Source organism: Anthonomus grandis, chromosome 2 (genome assembly GCF_022605725.1).
Source record: "Anthonomus grandis grandis chromosome 2, icAntGran1.3, whole genome shotgun sequence".
Lineage (NCBI taxonomy): Eukaryota > Metazoa > Arthropoda > Insecta > Coleoptera > Curculionidae > Anthonomus > Anthonomus grandis.
Window position 1 is genome coordinate 38748983 of NC_065547.1, and position 21828 is coordinate 38770810.

General features: G+C 32.0%; 1 protein-coding gene across 2 annotated transcripts in view; it reads left to right on the forward strand.

Moving 5' to 3' along the window:
* Window positions 1-21828, forward strand: part of LOC126746338 (GAS2-like protein pickled eggs) — a 223629-nt gene that overhangs the window by 108830 nt on the left and 92971 nt on the right. For both annotated transcript variants that reach the window (XM_050454567.1, XM_050454559.1), the window contains exon 4: window positions 6444-6539. In XM_050454567.1, coding sequence (XP_050310524.1) covers window positions 6444-6539 — 96 coding nt within the window. The remainder of the gene's footprint in view (window positions 1-6443; window positions 6540-21828) is intronic.

The following is a 21828-nucleotide window of genomic DNA, read 5'->3' on the forward strand; positions in this document are numbered from 1 at the left end:
GAATGCTAATATTATTCAGCAAATTATTTTGATGATTGACATAAATTACTACCGCTCATTATTGCTAATTTCAAAACCAAATGCGGTCACTCCCCTTCAGAGGCAATTCGTGACAAAAGGTCCGCCCACAAACTACTGAATTTTTAACAAACAAAAAACGCTAGTCAATCAGTCTAATTGATTTTATGGTCACTTTTTATTTGCCGCACCAGATTTGGTTCTAAATTGTCGCTTGAGGAGGTGTAAAAAGGTTTTACGGATCTTAGCCCACGGTTTAAGGAATATGTTAATTATCCAAATAAAATTGTTTTTTTTTTGGGTGTTGGTTTAAAGAAAAATCACAGAAAAGCGAGAATCGTAAATTCCTTTGATGCGTTTATTGGTGTCATTTTTGGTTTTACTGTATTCCTTCAGAAAACATCATTTTTTAAAGAAGGTTCTCTATTTATCAAAAGTTTTCAGGTATAATTTATGAATTATGAACAAGAGTTGGAAAATACTTTTTTTATCATTTATTATAGTAAGTATTTTTCAACACATCTTAATTTTATGGGGATCTCGGTGTAAAAAAGTTGGATCGTCAAAAAGAAGCATTGTAAGTTTCTTGGTCTGTTTTAGGTGTATGATTTTGAGTCATTTATAGAGATTACTGTCAAAAATATTGATATCAAAATTGATAAGTTATTATAACTATCTTTTAAGATTTCTTAAATTTAAGGAAGTGATGAGTTTAAGAATTTAGGGTCATTAAAGAGAAAAACCATGGAAGTTTATTAGCTAGCTTAGAAATTTTGAGTGGTTTGATTTTGAGTTCCTAATATAAGTTGCAGCCTTGACTTTCTACTTAATATTTTGGCACCGCGCTAATGAAATTTGGCAACCTAGCTAGATGGTCCGGTGCAACATAACCACACTTCTATCAAGAGCGCCGGACCACCTTAATTTTGTACATTTCTTTGCAATGTTTAATTAATATTTAAATAATGCAAATCTAATTATGAAAATAAAGAAATAAATCCAAAAAAGGTCCCTTGGTATACCAACGATTATCTGAAATTACTGTATCATTATAGTTCTCTAATTTGCCAAAATATTTGTAGTCAGGTCCACTAAAAACAAGATCTGACCCAGAAAAACAAGGGAAAATTTGTTAAAATATGAAGAAAAAATTATGGATGAATTCCTATTTGATTCCATAATAATTTTTGAAGATCTGTTAAAACAGAATAGGAACAAGATACCTCGACATAACTATAATATAAAAGCTCACCCAGGCAAAATATTATTATACATACTGTTTGTTATATTATTATACATGATGTTTATAATGGATGTGGCATAAGCAGATCTATTATGATAGCAGTAGTCTTGACTGTACGAGTTTTTATAAAAAAATAATGAACGTTATCAAAAAGAACTAAATTGAATTTTAATTCCAAAGCAGAAACTGCACCGTTGGTCTCAATTAAACAATTTAATTCCTCATTATAGTTCAAGTTCTTCATGTCAAGCAATTATAAATAATTACTGATCAACTTATCCAAATTGTCTCCGATAAAAAAAGGTATAAACCTTCAACAATAATAATGACATTTATGTTTTATTGTCAGTTACCTACTTGCTATGAAACTGTTTGCCATTTTTTATCATATGCTGTAACTTTTGTTTTTTTAAATAAACATATGCTATCTATAATTATTTGCTTTCAGCCCTTTACTGAATGATTTTTTATTTTAAGTTGACAAAAATATATGTGATTAAAAAAACATTAAAAATACACCAAAAAATATTTAAACTAAATATAAACCTTAAGAATATTTCATTATCCCACATGAAAACGGCGAAAACAATTTCGATCTTTATTTAAACACAACCTGACATTACACTTTTCACATGTAATTTGGGTTTTACCCTTACAATTTTTTTGCATTTTGCATCTCTGGCGATCTTCATACCACCCAGGAAGATGGCTCACATTATTTCCGTGCCCCATCCTTTTTTTTTCATTGCAGATTCCCTAAGAAAATTAAAATCTGGAATTCGATTTTTGCGAACATTACCAAGAGGCAAAATGCCCTCTTTGCTGAGAAAAAAACTTTGTAATTTTGATTCCTTGAAACCGACTCTGTCAGTTTTACTACCACATTACTACTTGCTCCAAGATCTGGTTGATGAGCCTGCAACTTACTTGGTCCAGAAAAGAAATCAAAATCATAGCTGAAGCCTGATACTCCACTTAGTACAAATACTTTGTAACCCCATTTATGAGTTTTTTTCGGGTTATATTGCTTTAGGGTTGATCGGGCTTTTGTAGGAATAATTTGTTCGTCAACTGCAAGATGTTTTTCTTTTGGAACAAGTTTCTTTCTTGGGGAAAAGGGACGGATTCTGAAAAGCTTATTATAGTCAGGTTCATCACGATTGTGTTGCTGCTTTGTATTATCATTGAAGTGAATAAAACGTTTTATTTCTTCAAATCTATTTTATGTCATAGCTTAGGTTATTGCAGTAATACCCAAGGTACTGCTCCAATAAGCTCTGGTAGATGGCAGACATGTATATGCAAATTCCAATAAAAATATTTACTTCTTCCTTGCTTATATTTGCTGGTTTATCAGGCCTACATTGGATAGCATAGAAATTAGTCTGTTCCGCTATATACACCAATATTTCATTAATAAAAAAAACTTGAAAAAATCAAAAATACCATCAAAATTGAAAATATCGATTCCTAAGGATTCAGTTCGTTTGAATAATTTGTCTTCCTCAGCTACCTTCATATGTTTTTTTTTTCCATTCAAGAACCACCTTGTTTGTTTTCTTTTTCTTGCATGCTGCAGTTAGGGTTGAAAGCGGAACATCATCTTCACTATCAGAATAATCTAAATAATGACATCCTAAACTTCTCTCTCAATATACAATCTTCGGCACTTTGGACTCTTCCAATAAAACTTTAGAAAATAGTGTTATCTGTTTTGATAAAGGTTGTCGTCTGACAAATTTTCATCTTCACTACCACTTTGATGTGGAATATCAACAGTTTTGGTACTGTAAAACCGTTTTGGATCCATCTGAAAAAATAAATGATTTTTTCCTTTACTGCGAGTTGCGTCAAATATGGCACAGGTAAATAAATGACAAAAAATTGACAACTATACGCATTGAAGGGCGTAATTATACCCAGATCACATGAATGAATACTTACCAAAACATAGATAATTTTACAAACAAAAAAAAAAGATTTGTATGTGTTTTATGATCACTCCAACTTTGTAAATAAACGTTGTAACACGTGGATGCCGGCGGCTAAACAAGATCTGACCTAATTCACAAAATAAGCGCTAGGCGGCGACAATATTAATTGAAAATAAAGAAGCGAAGGTGCCAAATATGGGACAAATTGCGGTCGCGGCATAAAACCACAATGGCTGTTAAAAAATTAAGTTTAAAAAACATGTTCCAAATTTGGCACAGTATGCGGTAAGGGGTTAACTACATATCTTAACTTCATACGTGTAAAATGCGTGGATTTTCAGAGTAAATTTTCTAGTTCTATATAAGTCAATCATGTATTTAATGTTCATCTCGGAAGTATATAATGTTTTTATTTTAAAGTTTGACTCATAAATTTAGAAAAAATGGTTTGACATCTCAAAAACCGCGCCGAAAAAGTAAATGCGCGCTCATACCCGGACCACCTTTATCAGCTGATTGCGCAGTTACCACATCATCAGCATGGCTTGTTATTTTGGTGTCAATATTGTTGTAACGTACCAATTTTAAAGATATTTTACATGCATAACAATCAAATAGAAAGCCATGTGAATTTCCTCAAAAGCTTATTAGTGAATATAATAGGGTGAACCTAAAAACGCTGATAAACTAAAATTAATTTTTTTTTATCCATTATTATTGACATTTAAACCTACACTAATCACACTGTATAAATTAGTCATTCATGCTGATCTCGTTACCAAGCTAATTGCCAATTTGTCTTAGGAACTGAAAAAAAAACTGAAACAAATAAACAATGGCACGATATAAATAATTCTTTATTGTTCTAGTCAATTATGGCGAACTTTTTTAATAGATAATCGACATCTAATTAGACGAGCCTCCTTTTAGAGAAACCTCAATAAAATAGGTGCAACTTGAATATGAAATTATTTTTTTTATAATAAAGCATAATTTACACCTTTAGACTTTTATTAGGCGATTTAAAAATTAGGTTATTTTTACGTATTAATTAAACGACAACCCTAAGCAATTAATTAATATTAGTGATTGTTGATGACAATTAATTAATATTAGTAACTTGATATTTAAAACTTGTATAACTAATAATTTTTATATATTTTTATATGCCATACCGCCCAACCGGTCAATTACTAATAATAATTTTTTGGAATTCGAATTATCAAGCTTTTAAAAACAAACCTTCGACTTTGGCCAAACAAAAGCATTTAACCAATCAGGTTCAATTAGTGCAAATTAAATTCTCATTTTTCAATTATTAATTTGACTATACGGCTGATTAAAGCGACTCATCAAAAAAGTGCTTTTTTATTCGATCTAATTGAAAAATGCATTTGAGAATATTTTATGCATTTCGCAGATGTATGTATATGCGATTCAAAGGGAGAAATATAAATAAAGAATGGAGAGCAGATTGCATTTTTCATTATCCAAAGGAACTCAAACAGCTTTCCAGAGCTTTCAAGCTAATTACCTTTTTTTATAGTTTTGCTGTTTAATTGCACTAAATATTTTAAGCACGTGTGTCCTTTAAATGTCAGATATCTAAAGCAAATATACATAAAAATACAACTCTTGTCAATGATGCAAAATAGTATCACTAAACGCTTTTTAGCTGACAAGGAATTTAGATATCTTTAAAAGTGGTGATGATAGGTCGAATGCTAAGTATTCCACAACTCTTGCGAATAACTTAATATAAAGCTAGTGGCTTTATACCGCAGTCATACGACCGAGGATCTTGTACGGATCCGTGGTATGGTGGTCAACCGTATTGAAGGTCACCAACGCCCAAAAGCCGACCAGACTGCAAAGACTGGCCTGCTTGGGAATTACTGGAGCTATGAGAACAACACCTGCGGCACCACTAAATATTCTTCTTGGGCTACCGGACCTCCCAGTCTGGATTGAGAGGGAAGCCATGGCGGCGTACAAAAGGATGAGAGATAGCGGAGGGTCGCGCAATGTTCACTTAGGACAAGGCCATATGACGATTGCTCTCAGGATGTGTAAGAACATACCAATTTTGACATCCAAATGCACTACAGAAAGTGGCAACCTAAGGTTAAAGAGTCAAAATCCAAAAAAAGGTTAAAAGTCAAGTCGAAATCCCGACAAGGGAAGAATGGTCGGCGAACCAAGTTAAAGAGCCAAGTGATTTCCAGCCTGGTACACGGATGGATCATGGATGAAAAGCACCAATTCAGCCGGAGCCGGAGCATTTTTGAAATCTTCATGTTCTTTTGTGTCTTTTGGTAATTTTCATTTTTCTTAGTCTTTTGTAAACTTAAGTCTTTCTTAATTGATTGGTTCTAGTAGCTGCATTTTCCGCTTGTTTTAAGTATATGACAATTATGTCATATACTTGACTGACATGACTTTATGTATATGTAAATGACATAAAACTCAAGCCTTTATTGATAACAGGCTTTTATTTAGGTCGAATGGGGTACTGAACGTATTTGTATATTTATCTTTATAGGTTACTTTCAATTGAAACAGGTTGAATGAAAGATTAAACTGTTCGCTATCTTGGTTATATTGATCATGTGTCACTTAATTTACACTAGTAGGATCATAATAATAAACAAAGCTATTAAGAAAGAATTCCTTATTAATAACATTATCTGCAAGTATTTAAAATTCCTTATAGAGCCCTAAGGCCCAAATGCAAATTAAATCTACTTAGCTTATTCAAAACCACCTTTTAAATCTCCTACAGATCTCTCAAATGATTTAGCGCAACCTGCCGACATAAACAATAAAAATATTAATAGCCCATAATAGCTTTGAGACTAATAAAACCCAACATTAGATCTTTATCCGTCGTAATCAATCAATCCGTTGATTGTCTACAATCAATAATATATCGGAATAAATTACCATAAAGCCGTGCAACAAAAGAACAAAGAGTTTGACATAGTGAACCGCCCGATTTGCAACGCGAAAAAACCAGATTTGACGTCCGTATAAAATACTAATATATTATGGCAAGTTTACACCTAATAAAAAATCATTTAATCAAGATCGAAGAAGTCCATTAGCGGTTTTATATTCAGTTCCATTCATGGCATGTGAAGATTAAATGAGTTTGTCGGCTGCTTAGGAAAACATCAATTAAAACTGCTGTTTTTAATCATTATATAATTTTTTCTTTTTTATTTATTAATTATATAATTTTTTTCTAGGTCTGTTACTGGAGCTCTGGCGCAAGCGCAAAGCCTTATAAGGATTTCAGACGTTAAGTACTTTTCGACTGCTAAGCCTGGAACTTTCTTTGCTAGGTAAGTAAGAAAAAAAAAAGAAAAATGTCGTTAAAATTGGGAAAATAAGTAGAAGTAATTATTAAAATAACTAGGGGTTCATGGCAAAATATATAAATCATTGTTAGTTGCTTTTATTATTCTACATAATTATATTTGTAAGCAATATTTTGCATTTAACATAATTTTCCAAATATAGAGTGAGAAGTTCTTAGAATTTATAATGGTTTTTATAATTTATAAACTACGCTCTTAATGGCTTGATAATAACATTTATTATGTATTTGAGAAAGTAGTCATAGATAGACCCACCATTCTATAGTAGACCCATTTAATATATTTGTTTTTTTTTTAATTAAATTATTTGAGCAAAAGAACTATCGAATTGTAATTCACTCAACCCAAGCCAACCCATGTTAAAATATTATAAAAATCCTTGGAATTTTTTTTTAATTTGGAGATTTGTTCATCGGAAATTTTCATTCGGGGGTTTAAATGTGACACTATTTCAGGCTCTTACTAAGCCATTTTTAAAAAAACTCAAAATAAATCATTTAATATGAAACTGTGTAAAAAATATTCTTTAGGTGTATATGGAGAATATAGTTGTTTTTAAGAAATATTGAAATACCATTTTTTCCTTCATGTCATTTTTTACTCCCATATAACTTTTGGTGCTTATTCTAAGCTCGATTTGATTTTAAAAAATTAACAAAATAGGACAATGAGCAAATAATTTATTGATATACTTTATTACGAACATACGATCATTCACAACTATTTAAATCTTGCGCCATTATTCCGAACTTTACTGTACTGAACTGACAACTGACTACTTTCGGCGGTGCGACTCCTTATATACTCGGCAAAACGCTGTTCGGGAATATTCTCGCTTAACCGTCTAGAAATTATGCGGTCTACCACTTGTGTCATTCCGGATTTATGGAGAATCAGCTGGTTTCTTGGTGTTTACAATATTATTATAGTATTAGAATCTTAAGCTTAATAACCCTTATAAAGTTACAAATAAATATTTTTAAGATTGTTAGGTTATTGAACTGGATTATTTTTTCCAATTTATTGGAGTTAAACATAAAAATACCTTTTTTCTCCTAAAAGCATGAAGAAGTATCTTGAATTGAAGCAATATTAGTTATGTTTGTTTTAACTTCCTATAAAAAAAACAAGTAAAATACATTTGAATCTAGGCAATTTAAGGCTTTTGACCGCTTAGAAGAATAGGAAAGTTTTTTATGACGTGCAATAAACCTACTAAATAATCTTTATTTCTTTTAACAACAAATTAAGAACGAATAATTTGTTTGACTTAATTTCCTTTTTTAAGCATCTGGAAGAAAAATAGATTTTTTACAAACAAATAAGAATTGCCATTGAAATAAGTGAATTACTTTATATACAGCAGACTGTACGTATATTTAGGAAAGTGTCAAAAAAACTAAATTCTATACAAACTTTGATCTTAAATAAAACTTTTTTGCCAAAATGACAATAATTAACAGGGTCTCATTCATGTAAAGAATTATTTTAACTACCTAAAATGATAAAAAAATCGCTCAACTTGAATTTGGAAGAAATAATTTATGTTTTCATGAAACAAAACTGACTTTTTGTCACCTGCTTGAAAGAACAAATTAATTAAAATAAACAATTACCTGAAGTTCTGAACCCATTGAATTTTAATTTAAATTAGTTTAAGAAATTTTGCTTTCATATTGCCTTTCTTTAAAGTAACTAAAAGAAAAAAGAGACGTTTTACAATGAAACATGAACTGACATTTAAATAAATAAATGACTTTAAAAATATAAAAAATGCCTTTAAATGACTCGAAATAATAAAAAATGAATAAAACTGCCAAAAATAAATCTAAAGTAAGTCTCCCTCAACTGCCTAGACGAAAATAAAACAACTTTGCATTTGGGAGGTTTTATATTTAATTGATTCGAAAAAAAAATTGAAATGAGGATAGTTCAAGTCTAGTTCTTCTTCAATTACCTGAAATAACAATACGAAATTTTACCTACTTTTTTTAAAGATAAATAAAAAGCCTTTATCTATTTCTTTCCCAATGTAAATACCTGAAAAGTGCCTTAGCTTTCTGAAAAAAGTAATTACACAGAGCGTCAAAACTTGGACCCTCCAAATTACTTCGAAAGAGAAAATATTTTTTTTGCGTTTATGTGCATATCATAAAATATGTTAGTTTTGTACCAGGTTATTCAATTTTTTTCAGGTCCAAAAGTGTTGGGTGATGAAAAAAACTACAAAGACCAAATTAAGTGCCGAAAATCAAATTTAACAAAAACTCAACTTAAGAAAAAAAATTACAACATTTAAATTCCGTGTGACTGCCTCGGTTTGTCTGGTCTTGGCAATGAGCGAATAAGATCATCGATCTCTTCTTGAGGAATATTGTTCACTCTTCCAGTGTCAACACAATCAGCTTCTGGTGTATTTGGCCTCCTTAATATGGTTTTTGAAAGCACAGATGCTCAATCGGATTCATGTCCGGCGATTGTGCTGGCCAGTTCATTCGCTAGATATTGGCTTCAGCAAACAGATTTTGGATCCGTCTAGTACTATGTGAATAAGTGTTGTCATTCGTAAAAATGAATTTGGTATAACAAGTAGCCTTATAACATTTTCTAGGCAGATGCTTCCCGTCAGCGTTTCTCGTATATGAATAAGTGAAGTGCGATATCCTTGCATAATGGCCACCATAACAAAACTGTTCCTTCTTAGTAAGGAACGATTTCTTAAGGAAAGGCTAAACGTGCTACACGTCCTGGACCTCTCCATACCCTTACACGATGGCTGTCACTTATCAGCCAAATCGGGACTCTGAAAAAAGGGCACTCGTTTATTGGGGTAAGAGCCAGTTCCTGTGAATACGGCTCCATGCTAAGCTGCCATCTTTCTGTGCTCTATTAGACCATGGCAGTCTTAAAGTTCTTTTTGATTGCAAGATGGTACCAGCTTTCGTTGAATTGTAGGACTGGAAATGAATCTTCCGCACGTTCTTCTGAAATTCATTCTTACCACTGTGACTATGATATTATGATTGCGTTTAACAAAATTTGGTATAACAATTAGCCTTATAACATTTTCTAGGCAGATGCTTCCCGTCAGCGTTTCTCGTATATAAATATGTGAAGTGCGATATCCTTGCATAATGGCCCCCATAACAAAACTGTTCCTCCTTAGTAAGGAACGATTTCTTAAGAGAAGGCTAAACGTGCTACACGTCCTGGACCTCTCCATACCCTTACACGACCGCTGTCACTTATCAGCCAAATCGGAACTCTGAAAAAAAAGAACATTCGTCCATTATGGTAAGAGCCAGTTCCTGTGAATACGGCTTCATACTAAGCTGCCATCTTTCTGTGCTCTATTAGGCCATGGCAGTCTTAAAGGCCTTCTTAATCGTAAACTGGCACCTGCCAGCCTTCGTCGAATTGTAGGACTGGAAATGAATCTTCCGTACGTTCTTCTGAAATGCGTTCTTACCACTGTGACTATGATATTACGATTGCGTTGAACAAAATTAACCAAATACACAATGACGTCGACTACCAGGTCTCCGATTTTCACACCTCTAGTTGAACAGTTGCACTATTCTGATAACAGATATCGGGTACAGGAATGCCAACCTTTGATGATATCATATGACTTGACCAATTATTCATAGAAGGGTTATTCTAGCTCTACTAAAACCTGAAATTTAATGGCCAGGCATTTTTGAACAATTGGAAACGGACTATACTTACTACGAGATCTTTGAGAAACTAACAATTGCCAACAAATGCTTAAGTTGAAGAAAGTGATCACCTTTTGTGGTGTTTTTTGCTCGTGATAAAAGACAAGAATTTATACAAGACTATTTCTACATAAACACAATTTTGTTATTTATATCTATTTTTCTTGGTTAACTTTTTTAGACAAGACCAAAGAATAAAAACTGCTTAAAAAAACATGAGAGCAGAACACCTTAACGACTCTGTTCGTATACATTACCTGTATTATATATTTCCAAGGTTTTTTCTAACTAATAAACGACATCACCTACCTGCTGCTATGTTTTTTCCTTCTTATGTAGGTGGACACGTATAAATATCCCTTTGCTTCAGTTTCTGCTACACAAACCTACTTTTCAGATCATTTTATATAAACTGCACCGGCTCGTAATAACTATAATTACCGTTTCGTCAGATCGCTGAAGTTTTTCTTCTTGTACTTCTTTTGCGATGGTAGCGGTACTGGGACGAACGCGAGGCGGAACGGAACAAGCAGAATTAATGCATTTTATGCAAATTTACTTATTTGCCCACAAATGTTTATAATAATAATAATCAGGTGGCATGTCATATTTATTTAGTTATTGGTTCATGCTAATGCATGGATGAATAGAACTTTGGTTTTGCTTATTAACTATAATTTTATATTTTAGTTTCAAACTATCCAGTGTTATCTTTAGTTTTTGTAGGGAGTTTCATCATTTTCTCGTTACTTCTTCGAGATAGTTAAAGCTATTGCTTCTTTTTTCTGTAAAATTAAGAAAAAAATTTAATTAAAATTTTTCTAATAATTATACAAATTATTTTAAAGATTTAGGACAGTTTTATTTAATTAAATAAATTTAACTTTTATTAACTCTTATTTCTGTATGAAAATAATGTAACATACATGACCAAGTCTCACGTCTATATGACTATTAATATCAAGAACGAGAAATGTGCAGTTCGGTTTATTTATGTACGTTAAGCAAAAAAGACTAAGGGATACAAAATATTAAACTTAGGTAGGGTAGACCGGGGATAAAGTGCCACGGGGAGAAAGTGCCACTTGCCGCCATTTCTTTAAATTAACCGAAATGCACTCGACACTAACATTCTAAGATCAGTCCTATACCGCCGCCAGACGAGCCCATGCATTCAGTGTTCTAGTAGCCGTGTAAGCGAATGGACATTTTTTGCGTTTTGTGCCCTACTACGTAAAAATTTGCCATAGTATATTTTTTGTTCGGAAGAAGCTATTTTTCATCGAATTTAAACCAGGTAAGTTTGCTCTGATACCTTATTGATTCTATTTTCATACAGTGCTGTCAAATCTTTCAGATAGTTTTTTTTGTTATAATTAATAGTTTTGGAAGAAAACAAGTTGGGGTCTAAAGTGCCACACACGTTCTATGTGGCACTTTTTACCCCACTATGCAGAATGATTAATTAAATATTTTTTTTCAGAATGCGGACTTATGCCAGGAAAACTGGGAGGGGGCAAACTTCTTTAGAAGAAATGCATCGCGCAGCTGATCTTGTTACACAAAATGGACAGTCCATAAGGTCGGTAGCCAAAGGAGTCTTTTTGAATAGATTTATTTAGCGACGCAACACCGATCCAGACACAACCTTTGGATAAAGATCAGCACGTAGGGTTTTTAATGATGAGGAAGAGACAGCACTTAGTAAATATTTAACACAGTCTGCACAAATATACTTCGGTTTAATTCCAAAAGAAGTGCGTCGACTAGCATACGAGTGTGCAGTCCAATTTATTAAAGATATTCCAGCCAGATTCATGGCGACAAAACAAACAAGCAGGAGCTGACTGGTTTCCAGCGTTTCTAAAAAGAAACCAACGACTTTCTATTCGAACACCTGAGGCCACTAGTTTGGGAAGGGCAACATCTTTTAACAAGAAAAATGTAACCGATTTTTTCGATAAATTAAATAATGTTTTGGAGCGCTACTCATTCACTGCTTCCTCCATATAGAATACAGATGAAACTGGAGTTTCAACAGTCTTAAAACCTCCAAAGATTGTAGGAGTGAAGGGGTCAAGGCAAGTCGGTGCTCTTACTTCAGGCGAAAGGGGTACAAATGTAACACTTACAACAGCAGTTTCTGTAAGTGGGCTTTGTATACCACCTATGTTTTTATTTCCCCTAAAGAATTATAAAGAATATTTTATTCGGGGTGGACCACCCGACTGTATTGGTACAGCAAATTTATCCGGATGGATGACAGAAGATTTGTTCATGAGGCATTTCATTAAACATGTTAAACCGACAAAGCAATCACCAGTTCTTCTGTTGTTAGATAACCATATTTCGCATTAAGCTATATCAGTGTTAAATTTGGCGAAATATAATGGCATTGTTTTATTATCGTTTCCGCCCCACTGCTCGCATCGGCTGCAGCCATTAGATGTGGGTGTATATGGCCCGTTCAAGAAATACCTATCTCCTGCCCAAGATGCCTGGATGAGAAGTAATGCCGGAAAGAATATTAAAATTTATGATATTCCATCAATTGGTAATTCAGCTTACCCCCTAGCGATGTGTCCTAACAATATTATAAATTCTTTTAAAAAGAGTGCCATTTTTCCTTATAATCGGGACGTATTCTCAGACATTGATTTTGCTCCAGCATATGTCACAGATCGACCAGTTTCCCCTAACGGAAATGACAATCAGGACAACCAACTTCTTGAGAATGAACCACAAGTCGTCAATGAAAATCTTCAAAGACTTATTTTTGATGAATCTTCTCAACAATCCAATGAAAATAGTCAATATCCTGCCTTTAATGAAAATGACCAACCGCAAAATAAAGAATGTAAAAAAAATATAAACGAAATATATGCCGAAAATCCAACTGCTGGACCATCTAACATTGATAATCTGCTAGGAATGAAAACATTTTCTCCACACATAGTAAAACCCCTTCCCAAAGCAGGACCTTGAACAGGAGCGACAAAGGGCAGAAAAAGTAGATATACCGCTGTGCTCACAGACACTCCCGAGAAGGACGCCCTAGAGCAGGAACAGCAACAATTAAACAAGTTAAACAAAAGGCAAAGCAAGTTAAAAGAAGGGTTTACTCAAGCAAGAAGAATCAAGACTCGAATTCCTCAACCGATTCGGAGGATGACTGCGTTTGCCTAATATGTTGCGATTCATATTCACAGAGGTTACCTTCAGAGGAATGGATACAATGTGGAACCTGCAAAGAGTAGGCTTACGACAAATGTATTACGGGTGATTCAAAATGGTTTATCTGCCTCAAGTGTGACAGTGATATGGACTAACTAAGTGTTTCGTTCTTTAACAGTTCCTTGTTCAGTTGTTTACCTTTTAAAAATGTAGTTCACTTCTTACTTTTACTTAAACGTATTAAAAGCAGCCTTACTTACGTAGTTTCTATTCTATTCTATCACGGCACAACTTACCCCATGACTTACTACCCCATGCATGGGGTAAAAAGTGCCATTTACCAGAATCCAAAAAAACTGATAATACCAGTGTTTTTCTTCACTTTAGATTTTGGTGGCAAGCCAGTTTATTGACTTAAGGTTACAGTTACCACAGGAACCAAAAATGAAAAAAAAGTGACCTCTCAAAGTTTTTTAAAACCAATTTTTACTAGAAATGGTACTTTTATCCCCGGTCTACCCTACTTTTACCTACTTCTGTTTATCTTAACAACGTAGGACCTAGAAATCATTTAAAAACATATGTAAAAAAAGATAAGTTAAAAGTTTACCAAGAAAATGTTCAAGTTGCTTTAAAAGACCAGAGACGAGATATAGAGGCCCATTGTGAAGTATCTACCTTTCAATGATCGAATCATACTGATGAAACTTTAGACAACCAATGACAAGTCAGATGCACACATTAAAGAATTTTATTGTAAGGTGGATGAACTCACTAAAAAGGGTGAAATTAAGATAGTCAGGGTCATAGATCTTAATACTTAAGTTGGATGTGATGCAGAAGGCAAAGCTTTCCGTCTCGGTGAGTGAAACTCTCGAGGTGATCGGCTTGTGAAGTTTGGTAATCAGTATAATTTTTTTCTTTTCCAATATTTTCAGTATAATCTGTAAAAACATATAACGGAACAACACTTTAAATAAACAAATAGATTGGGAGAAATTTAATGACGCAGAATTCGAAACAAGAACGCCAAGTTTTAATTGACAAAAAATCGCTACACCAGAACAACTCGACACAGAATACGTGAGATGAAATAAAGAAAGTTCAGAAATAGGACATTGGGTTTAAGAAAAATAAAAAGAGGCAGGAATCGATAACAGGAATTATAGAACTCATGGCGGAGACAAGGAAGTATAAGGGATTACCTCTGAAGTATAAGGAGATAAACAGGACTGCGATGAAAAAAAAAGTAAAGAAGTTCTAGATGTCGGAGAAGTTGAGAAGTTAAAGAGCTGACATGGGTGGAAGTCCTCAGAAATGCGAATAATAAGATAATAATATTAAATAAATAATCTCTTTATTTCACGAAAATATACAACATCAGGGAAAAAATCTACTCACATACATATATCAAACAATAATATATTAATATAGGATAATTTACTAAGAACGATTCCCTATGGTACACTGAAATTTCGCTGCTGTAAACCTCGCCTATCTTAACTTGCTCGTACCGATTTTCGATACAAATAAATAAATTTAATGGAATTCCTCCTATTCATTTAGCTGCTAAGTGTTTTAGCAAGATGCTGTGTGGCACAGTATCAAAGGCCTTAGCCAGGTTTCGGAATGTTATTATACATTTTGTATTGGTATGAAAAGCATTAATTATGATCATTCATTGAGATCATAAATGCGATCGGAACAAATAAAAATTTAAAAAACTTAAGTTTATTACATAGAGGAACTCTTCGATGATTATCGTCCAGAGTCTCCCACGGAGGCGGATGATGATAGTAAAAAGGAGCCTAATATTGCAAGGAGTAAAGTCATTCATGTAATAAAAAATCAGAAAAGTCACAGGACCAGACAAAGTTCCTGCAAAGTTCCTGCAGAGGTGCTTAATATTATCTCAGAAACCTAGAGCTTGAATTATTCAAAACCATCTAATGTACACGATAACCCCTTCCCAATTAATAGCTCAAATCTACCTTCGTGGCGATTCCAAAAAAGCCAAACTCCTCTCAGTGTGATGACTACCGCATATTTAGTCTGATGTCCGACGTCCTCAAAATATTTCTAAGAATAATTCATACATTGACTTATAAAAAATACAAAGAACAAATAAGTAACACGTAATTCGAATAACAGAGTGAACTTAGTACTTCCTGAACATGCAAATGTAGGGATATGAACATAGTTGTATACGCTTATCTCATTGACTATCATAAATCATTTAATTGCGTCAGACATCAGAAGATGTTAGAGATATTAGCAACCGTGATTAATAAGAAAGACATTAAAATCATAGCACAGCTCTACTGAAACGAAACTACGGAGGTGAGAAAAGACAAGGGGACTTCGGATGCCGGGTCAATAAGGAAGAGAGTACCGCAGGGGGTACATTTATGGCTCTGCTCCTATTTAGTATTTACTGAGTAGATAGCAAATCACTCTTGCAAAAAATGATGAACCAGATTACACAATAAAGTAAACGATTCGGACTACACATAAACCATGAATTCTATAACTAAAGTAGGATGATTCTCTTCGTGCTTGGCCTATGCTAACGAGACAAAAAATCGGACTCAGCGTAATAAGTCTCCCTTCTCTCGTTCTCTGAGAAATTACTTTTATGTTACGTGCGCAGTTAAGGGACACGAAATGGGAATGCTAGTATTTACATTTCTTGCCATCCCTCCCTGGAAGTGAATCATCCAACTTTTGTTATAGAATTCGTGACATGAACACTTATAGAGAAGATCAAATTAATCGTTTTCTCCAAAGTACATATCACCGAAATGTTTTTGATCAATAAAATAATAGAGGTATCATTCGTCAAATATCTTGGCACCATAATCAACTTGCTGTCCGACCCAAAGCCGGAGATATGTTCTAGAATAGAGCAGCAGTTCTTCACCAGTCTTGACTTGAGCTTGGAATTCAGAATTGGCATGGTCAGGTGTTATATCTTCGGTGTATTACTATGCAGTTATAAAGGCTAGACTCTCGACCCGATAACTGAGAAAAGGATCGACGTTTTTTAAATATATGTATATCGCCGGATGCTTTGTATTTCATGAATTTACCGAGTTACAAATGAACAGATATTGAGAAGAATTGAAAGGGAAAAGAGTTATTAAACATCACTAAAAAGAGAAAACTAAGATATTTATAGGCCATATCATGAGAGCCAAAAAATCCTGGTTAAACATTGGGCTTCTGATCAAAACCAATGCAAGTTGTACCATCAGAATAGTTCTAACTTTATTTGATTTTTAATGTTTGATCAGTTAATTTATAAACACCAATAAATTGCAAAAATCAATTAAATTTTTTTTTCCACTTTTAACAATCATAATTTTGCACTAAAAAACCTCCAACAGTAAGATGTTATAAGGAGATTAATGCTAAATTATCGATTTTAATGCAACCGACATAATGTATGCGATTAAGTGATGCAATATACGGATTGCTGCCACTCGGAGGACGTGATTTGCATGCAAGGTTGAACAGGATGAAAGTAACGACAAGCGGAAAGGAACATAAGCTTATTAGATGGAAACTTATTATACTCATTATGTGCTTGAAAACGTGATATATATTGTAGGTGTAATACCGCTAGTTTATTACTCACCTAATTATATTGAGGAAGTTGCTTCAAATCGTATCAAAGAGCATTTACATTTAGAAGAACCATCAGGAAAAATGGAAAATTTAATTGAACTGCCTGAAGAACAGCGTACTTTTTTACCAGCTGCCTGAACTCAGGAAGAACTCAACTAACTAAAAATTAATGCAAGGAGCTCAGCTTTTTAGCTAGATAGATAAATATAAGCTAGGTAAACACCAAGTAAACACCAAGTAAACCTGAATTCGTCGTCCGTGGTTTTAAGTATTACATATAAACCGAACTAATCTAAATGACCTTTTAAATCAGATTTTGACGAACCTATGCAGCAGAACCCGACAGACTGGCGTGACGTCAAAAGTTAGTTCGGCGTCGGGAATAAAGCATTGATAACTATATAGCTGACTGGCTTATTGCTTATTAGTGATTGAGGAGTGTCTTGTTTTTTTTTTATAAATTATTTAGTTTAGATTTGTGAGTTTTTTTGCACCAGTGATGTGTTTTCTGCAATGGAAAAAAAACGTACTAACTTAATTTCATTAGACTCCGGGTCTAACAAAAAAAACCTGGGTCTTGGTTCTCCGGAAACTGCATCAACGGATTATTGAAAAATTAGAGAGTATGAATAACTTACAATTTAGCAAGATAGCAGAATCATTGAGGTTCATACAATCAAAATATTTTGACAGTTTTATCAAAAGGGATATTTAAGGCTTTTATAGATTATAGAGACCAAACACTTTAAGATAAAGAAAAGTGATATCACTAGTCTTACTTTAATATAAAAATGATAATTTTTGATAGATTTTTTGACGGTTAACATATATTGTTGTTTATCTAAAAATTTCGGTCGTTAAGAAAATTTAAAATATTAATACAGAAAAGTAAAATTCTTTTTTCTGTATCTTATATGAGTTTGGGGAGCAGAAAATCGCTCAATTTTTTACTGTTTTTAATTCTAACGGAAAATTAATACAATTTATTAAAAGATTTTCCGAAGAATCCTAGTACTTGCATACTAAATATTTAACAATATGTATCTTTTTCTAACCTCTTCATACATTACAATATTACTTGTTTTTGAAAACTCTATTCACGATTTCTTTTTTTATACTTAGAACAGTTTTGGCTGATGTACTTATTGGAGCTCTATGCACCAATAACGCTTAGATTAATATTTTTTTAATTGCACTCTAAAGTAAAGTAAACGACAAGTATTTTAAATGTTTTTTAAGATTAATTGACGTGAAAACACCACTATTACCGAGTTCACACTTGATGTCCGCAGTAAAAATATCAGTTACTAACAAGTGACGTCACGTTTCATATCAAAAAATTGTTTTTAGTATGGTTTGTATTATTGAATAGGTTCATACAAACCATCAATAATTTTTTTTTTGGAATAAAAAGTGACTTATATTTATAAGCGACTAATACTTGATTGACTGAGCTGGGTCCAACTTCACGGAAGATGTAGCAAACGAGTCCATTATCTTTGAAATAATAAGAAACCAGTATAATTGAATAGAATAAATAAAAATTCCTTTGTAACTAATACTAAAAATATGTCATGTAATGAGTATATACTAAATTAAGATATACATACTATTTGAAGTAAATATATACTAAAATTTTTAAAGTTAAGGCTCCCTCAGACGTCGGATATATCCTAAGTTGAACCTATAAATTAATTCTAGTACTTATAGAATTACTACCTAAGAACTGAAGAATTACCACCTCAGCCTCAGTTTAAACGGAGACGTCCGTTCGCTCTAGTTACAATAATTACGCGGCTGATTAAATTATGTTATCAACTTATTCTGGTTGGCGTTTTAATGAATCTCGTTTACTGCTTTGTTTATGTCTGTAATCTGTAATGTGGAAATTATAAATTGTATCTTAGTATAATAAAGTGGAGAACGTGTTGGCTATAGCACAAAGACTGTTCGCGCCGCGAAGATGCGTTAATCTGTAATTTATGGTTAATTTACCAGAAGAGTTTATTAGACAGGGACTTACTTAATCTAAGATTAAAATAGGTTTAGTGTATCCTTTTGCATAATTTCCTTATTTGCTTTAGGTTTGATACGTTGCGCTTCCCATGCTACTATTTGCTCATGTTTGATAAGGTTTGTTATGAGGTTGCTTCTCTATCGTTAATTACTTTAGAAAACATTGATTTTTTTTGCTTAATTTATAAAAAAAATACTTTTATAATGTTCATATAAATTTAAAAAAGTACGATTTTATACGAAATTTTAATTTACGCAATGTAGTAGCAAAATAAGCATTAATTAATGTTTTATTTCAAAAATTTTATGATGGCTGGTTCATAAGTTCACTTTTTCAGGGTATAAAGTCGTAAACAGTAGTAATTTTTTTACAATTTACTTTCGATTAAAAAAACATATTTTTCTCTCAAAATAGTGTACAAAAAGAGTTAAGAATAATTTTAGTTCGCCTAATTATATAAAGTTTCCAAAATTTAATCTTTTGTAGAAAAAATTGAAAGACAAATTAAAATTCTTTAGAAAACAACAACTATCATGTAACCATTTTTATATAAATATTTATTTAAAAAAATATATATATTTTTACTATAATCAAGCGACACAATCAATTCTTTTATAGTTGATTTGAGACTTTTTATATATGGCTAAGTGAACTAATTTACCAAGTGATAACTAATCTAAATTTAGAAAAATTGCTTGATTTTTACCAAATTAATTCTTTTATAGTTAAATACCTTTAAAATCCATTCACGATTAATTGCATATTGTTTGTCGGTTTGAGAAACGTTATGCTAATGTGTTTAATATTAATTAATTTTTAATAAACAAATCTATCAAAAGAATTTACATTTCTATATTCATTCATTTTTCCATATAATGAAGTAACAACCATTATTTTTTTTAATTTGATGTACAACAAAAAAGCTTACCTAATTTATTCTCTTAAAAATAATTCGATAAGCATTGTATTTTATCATATTAAATTAGGACAAAAATTTGCATGTTAAAAAATTAAGCGACAAAATGAATTCTTTGAATACTAATGCATGAATACTTAACAAATTTATCTCCAGTTGAATTATGTTGTTATTAAGCACCAAGTTCAGTAGTAATTGACATTTTTAAGACAATTTCTATTGTTGTAAATAAGATTAGATGTTTTTAAAAAAAAAATATTATTAATTATAATTAATTTTCGCCATTTTGAGTGGAAACTAATTGATGGATAATTTGATTTATTTAATGCTATTATGATTTTAGGAAAATCTACTTCAATAATGCACATTTTTCTAAGACTTGAATTGAGATATTTTATTTTTTTTACAATTGATTTTCGATAAAGAGCGACAAATTTTGTATCATCTGCTATTGACGTATTCTCTCCCAAATTTTTTTACTAAAAATAGGTAATTAAAATAACTTAAGTTTTCTTTACTTTATAAAGTTGTAATTAAAGAAAAAGGGAAAATAATCTTTTTAAAAAATCTAGAGGCAAAATCAATTATTAACGGATATTCGATTTATGTCCATTTTAATTACTGTAAACATTATTTAATAAAATATTATAAACGCATAACTAAATAATAACCTCCTTCTTTTTTTATAATTGATATATAATTTTCAAAGCGACAAATTCAATTACATTTTTATTCAATTGAGTTTTAACAAAAAAGTAATATTGCATTATTCTTTACATAACAGTTTATGATTAACATTACATACCTACAAGAGAAGCGACATTTTTTTACTACTTGATGTGCAAAACCGGAAGATTTAGCATCACTCGACGTTATTTTAAAACAAGAAATTAGTAAATTATGAGGAACAAATATAGCTCTAGTATGTTTCTTCTACTATAGCGAAACACCATATTTGAAAATATTCAAAAATATTCCTTCACGATGAACTAGCAATAGATTTAATTCCATGGCAATTTATTTAGGTGTATACTGTATTTTAAAAACCAATTTATTTTTAATTAACGGCTAATAGATTAGAAATTTAGTATGATGTTCATTAGTAGTGTAACTACTTTTTATATGCTATTATTATTGGGTTATCTTATCATCAAATCAAATCAAATCAAAATGGTTTATTTGTCAAAATTTACAGTTTTATAGGTCAACAAAAATTATAAGGAAAAAATAAAGTACATTGACAAATAGGACTATTCTCTCGATTATAAAACCGTTTTCCCTAGTAGGCACAAGCAAAGAAGGCATGAAAAAGCTCTTTACAATTTACAAAAACAATTTTACAAAAATAAAAATAACGTTTTTATATAGGAATGCAAAGTTAAATATACAATTAATTAACCTAAGATTTTAAGACAGGCAGCGGCAGTGCGACAACGGACGAGCGCAAAGAGAGAGGACAGACGAGGCAAAAAAAGACTCCAAAAAATAACCCCAAGATGCGTGCATCGGTCTAGGCTAGGCTATCAAAAAATATACGAATGTATGTTACGGAAAAAGAAAGAATAAAACTAAAAACGGAATTTTAAAATATAATCTCCGAACATTCCACTGAAAATTAGCATATTATATACACATGCATATCTTATGTTACATGTTACTATTTCTTGTATTATGTTATTATTACGCATTATTATATTTTATATATCACCCTACTTGAATTAATTGCCAATTCTTTGCTCCATAAGTAGTTTAGACTTTATTTGACTTATGCTATCATCTTATCTAATGCTATCATGATTC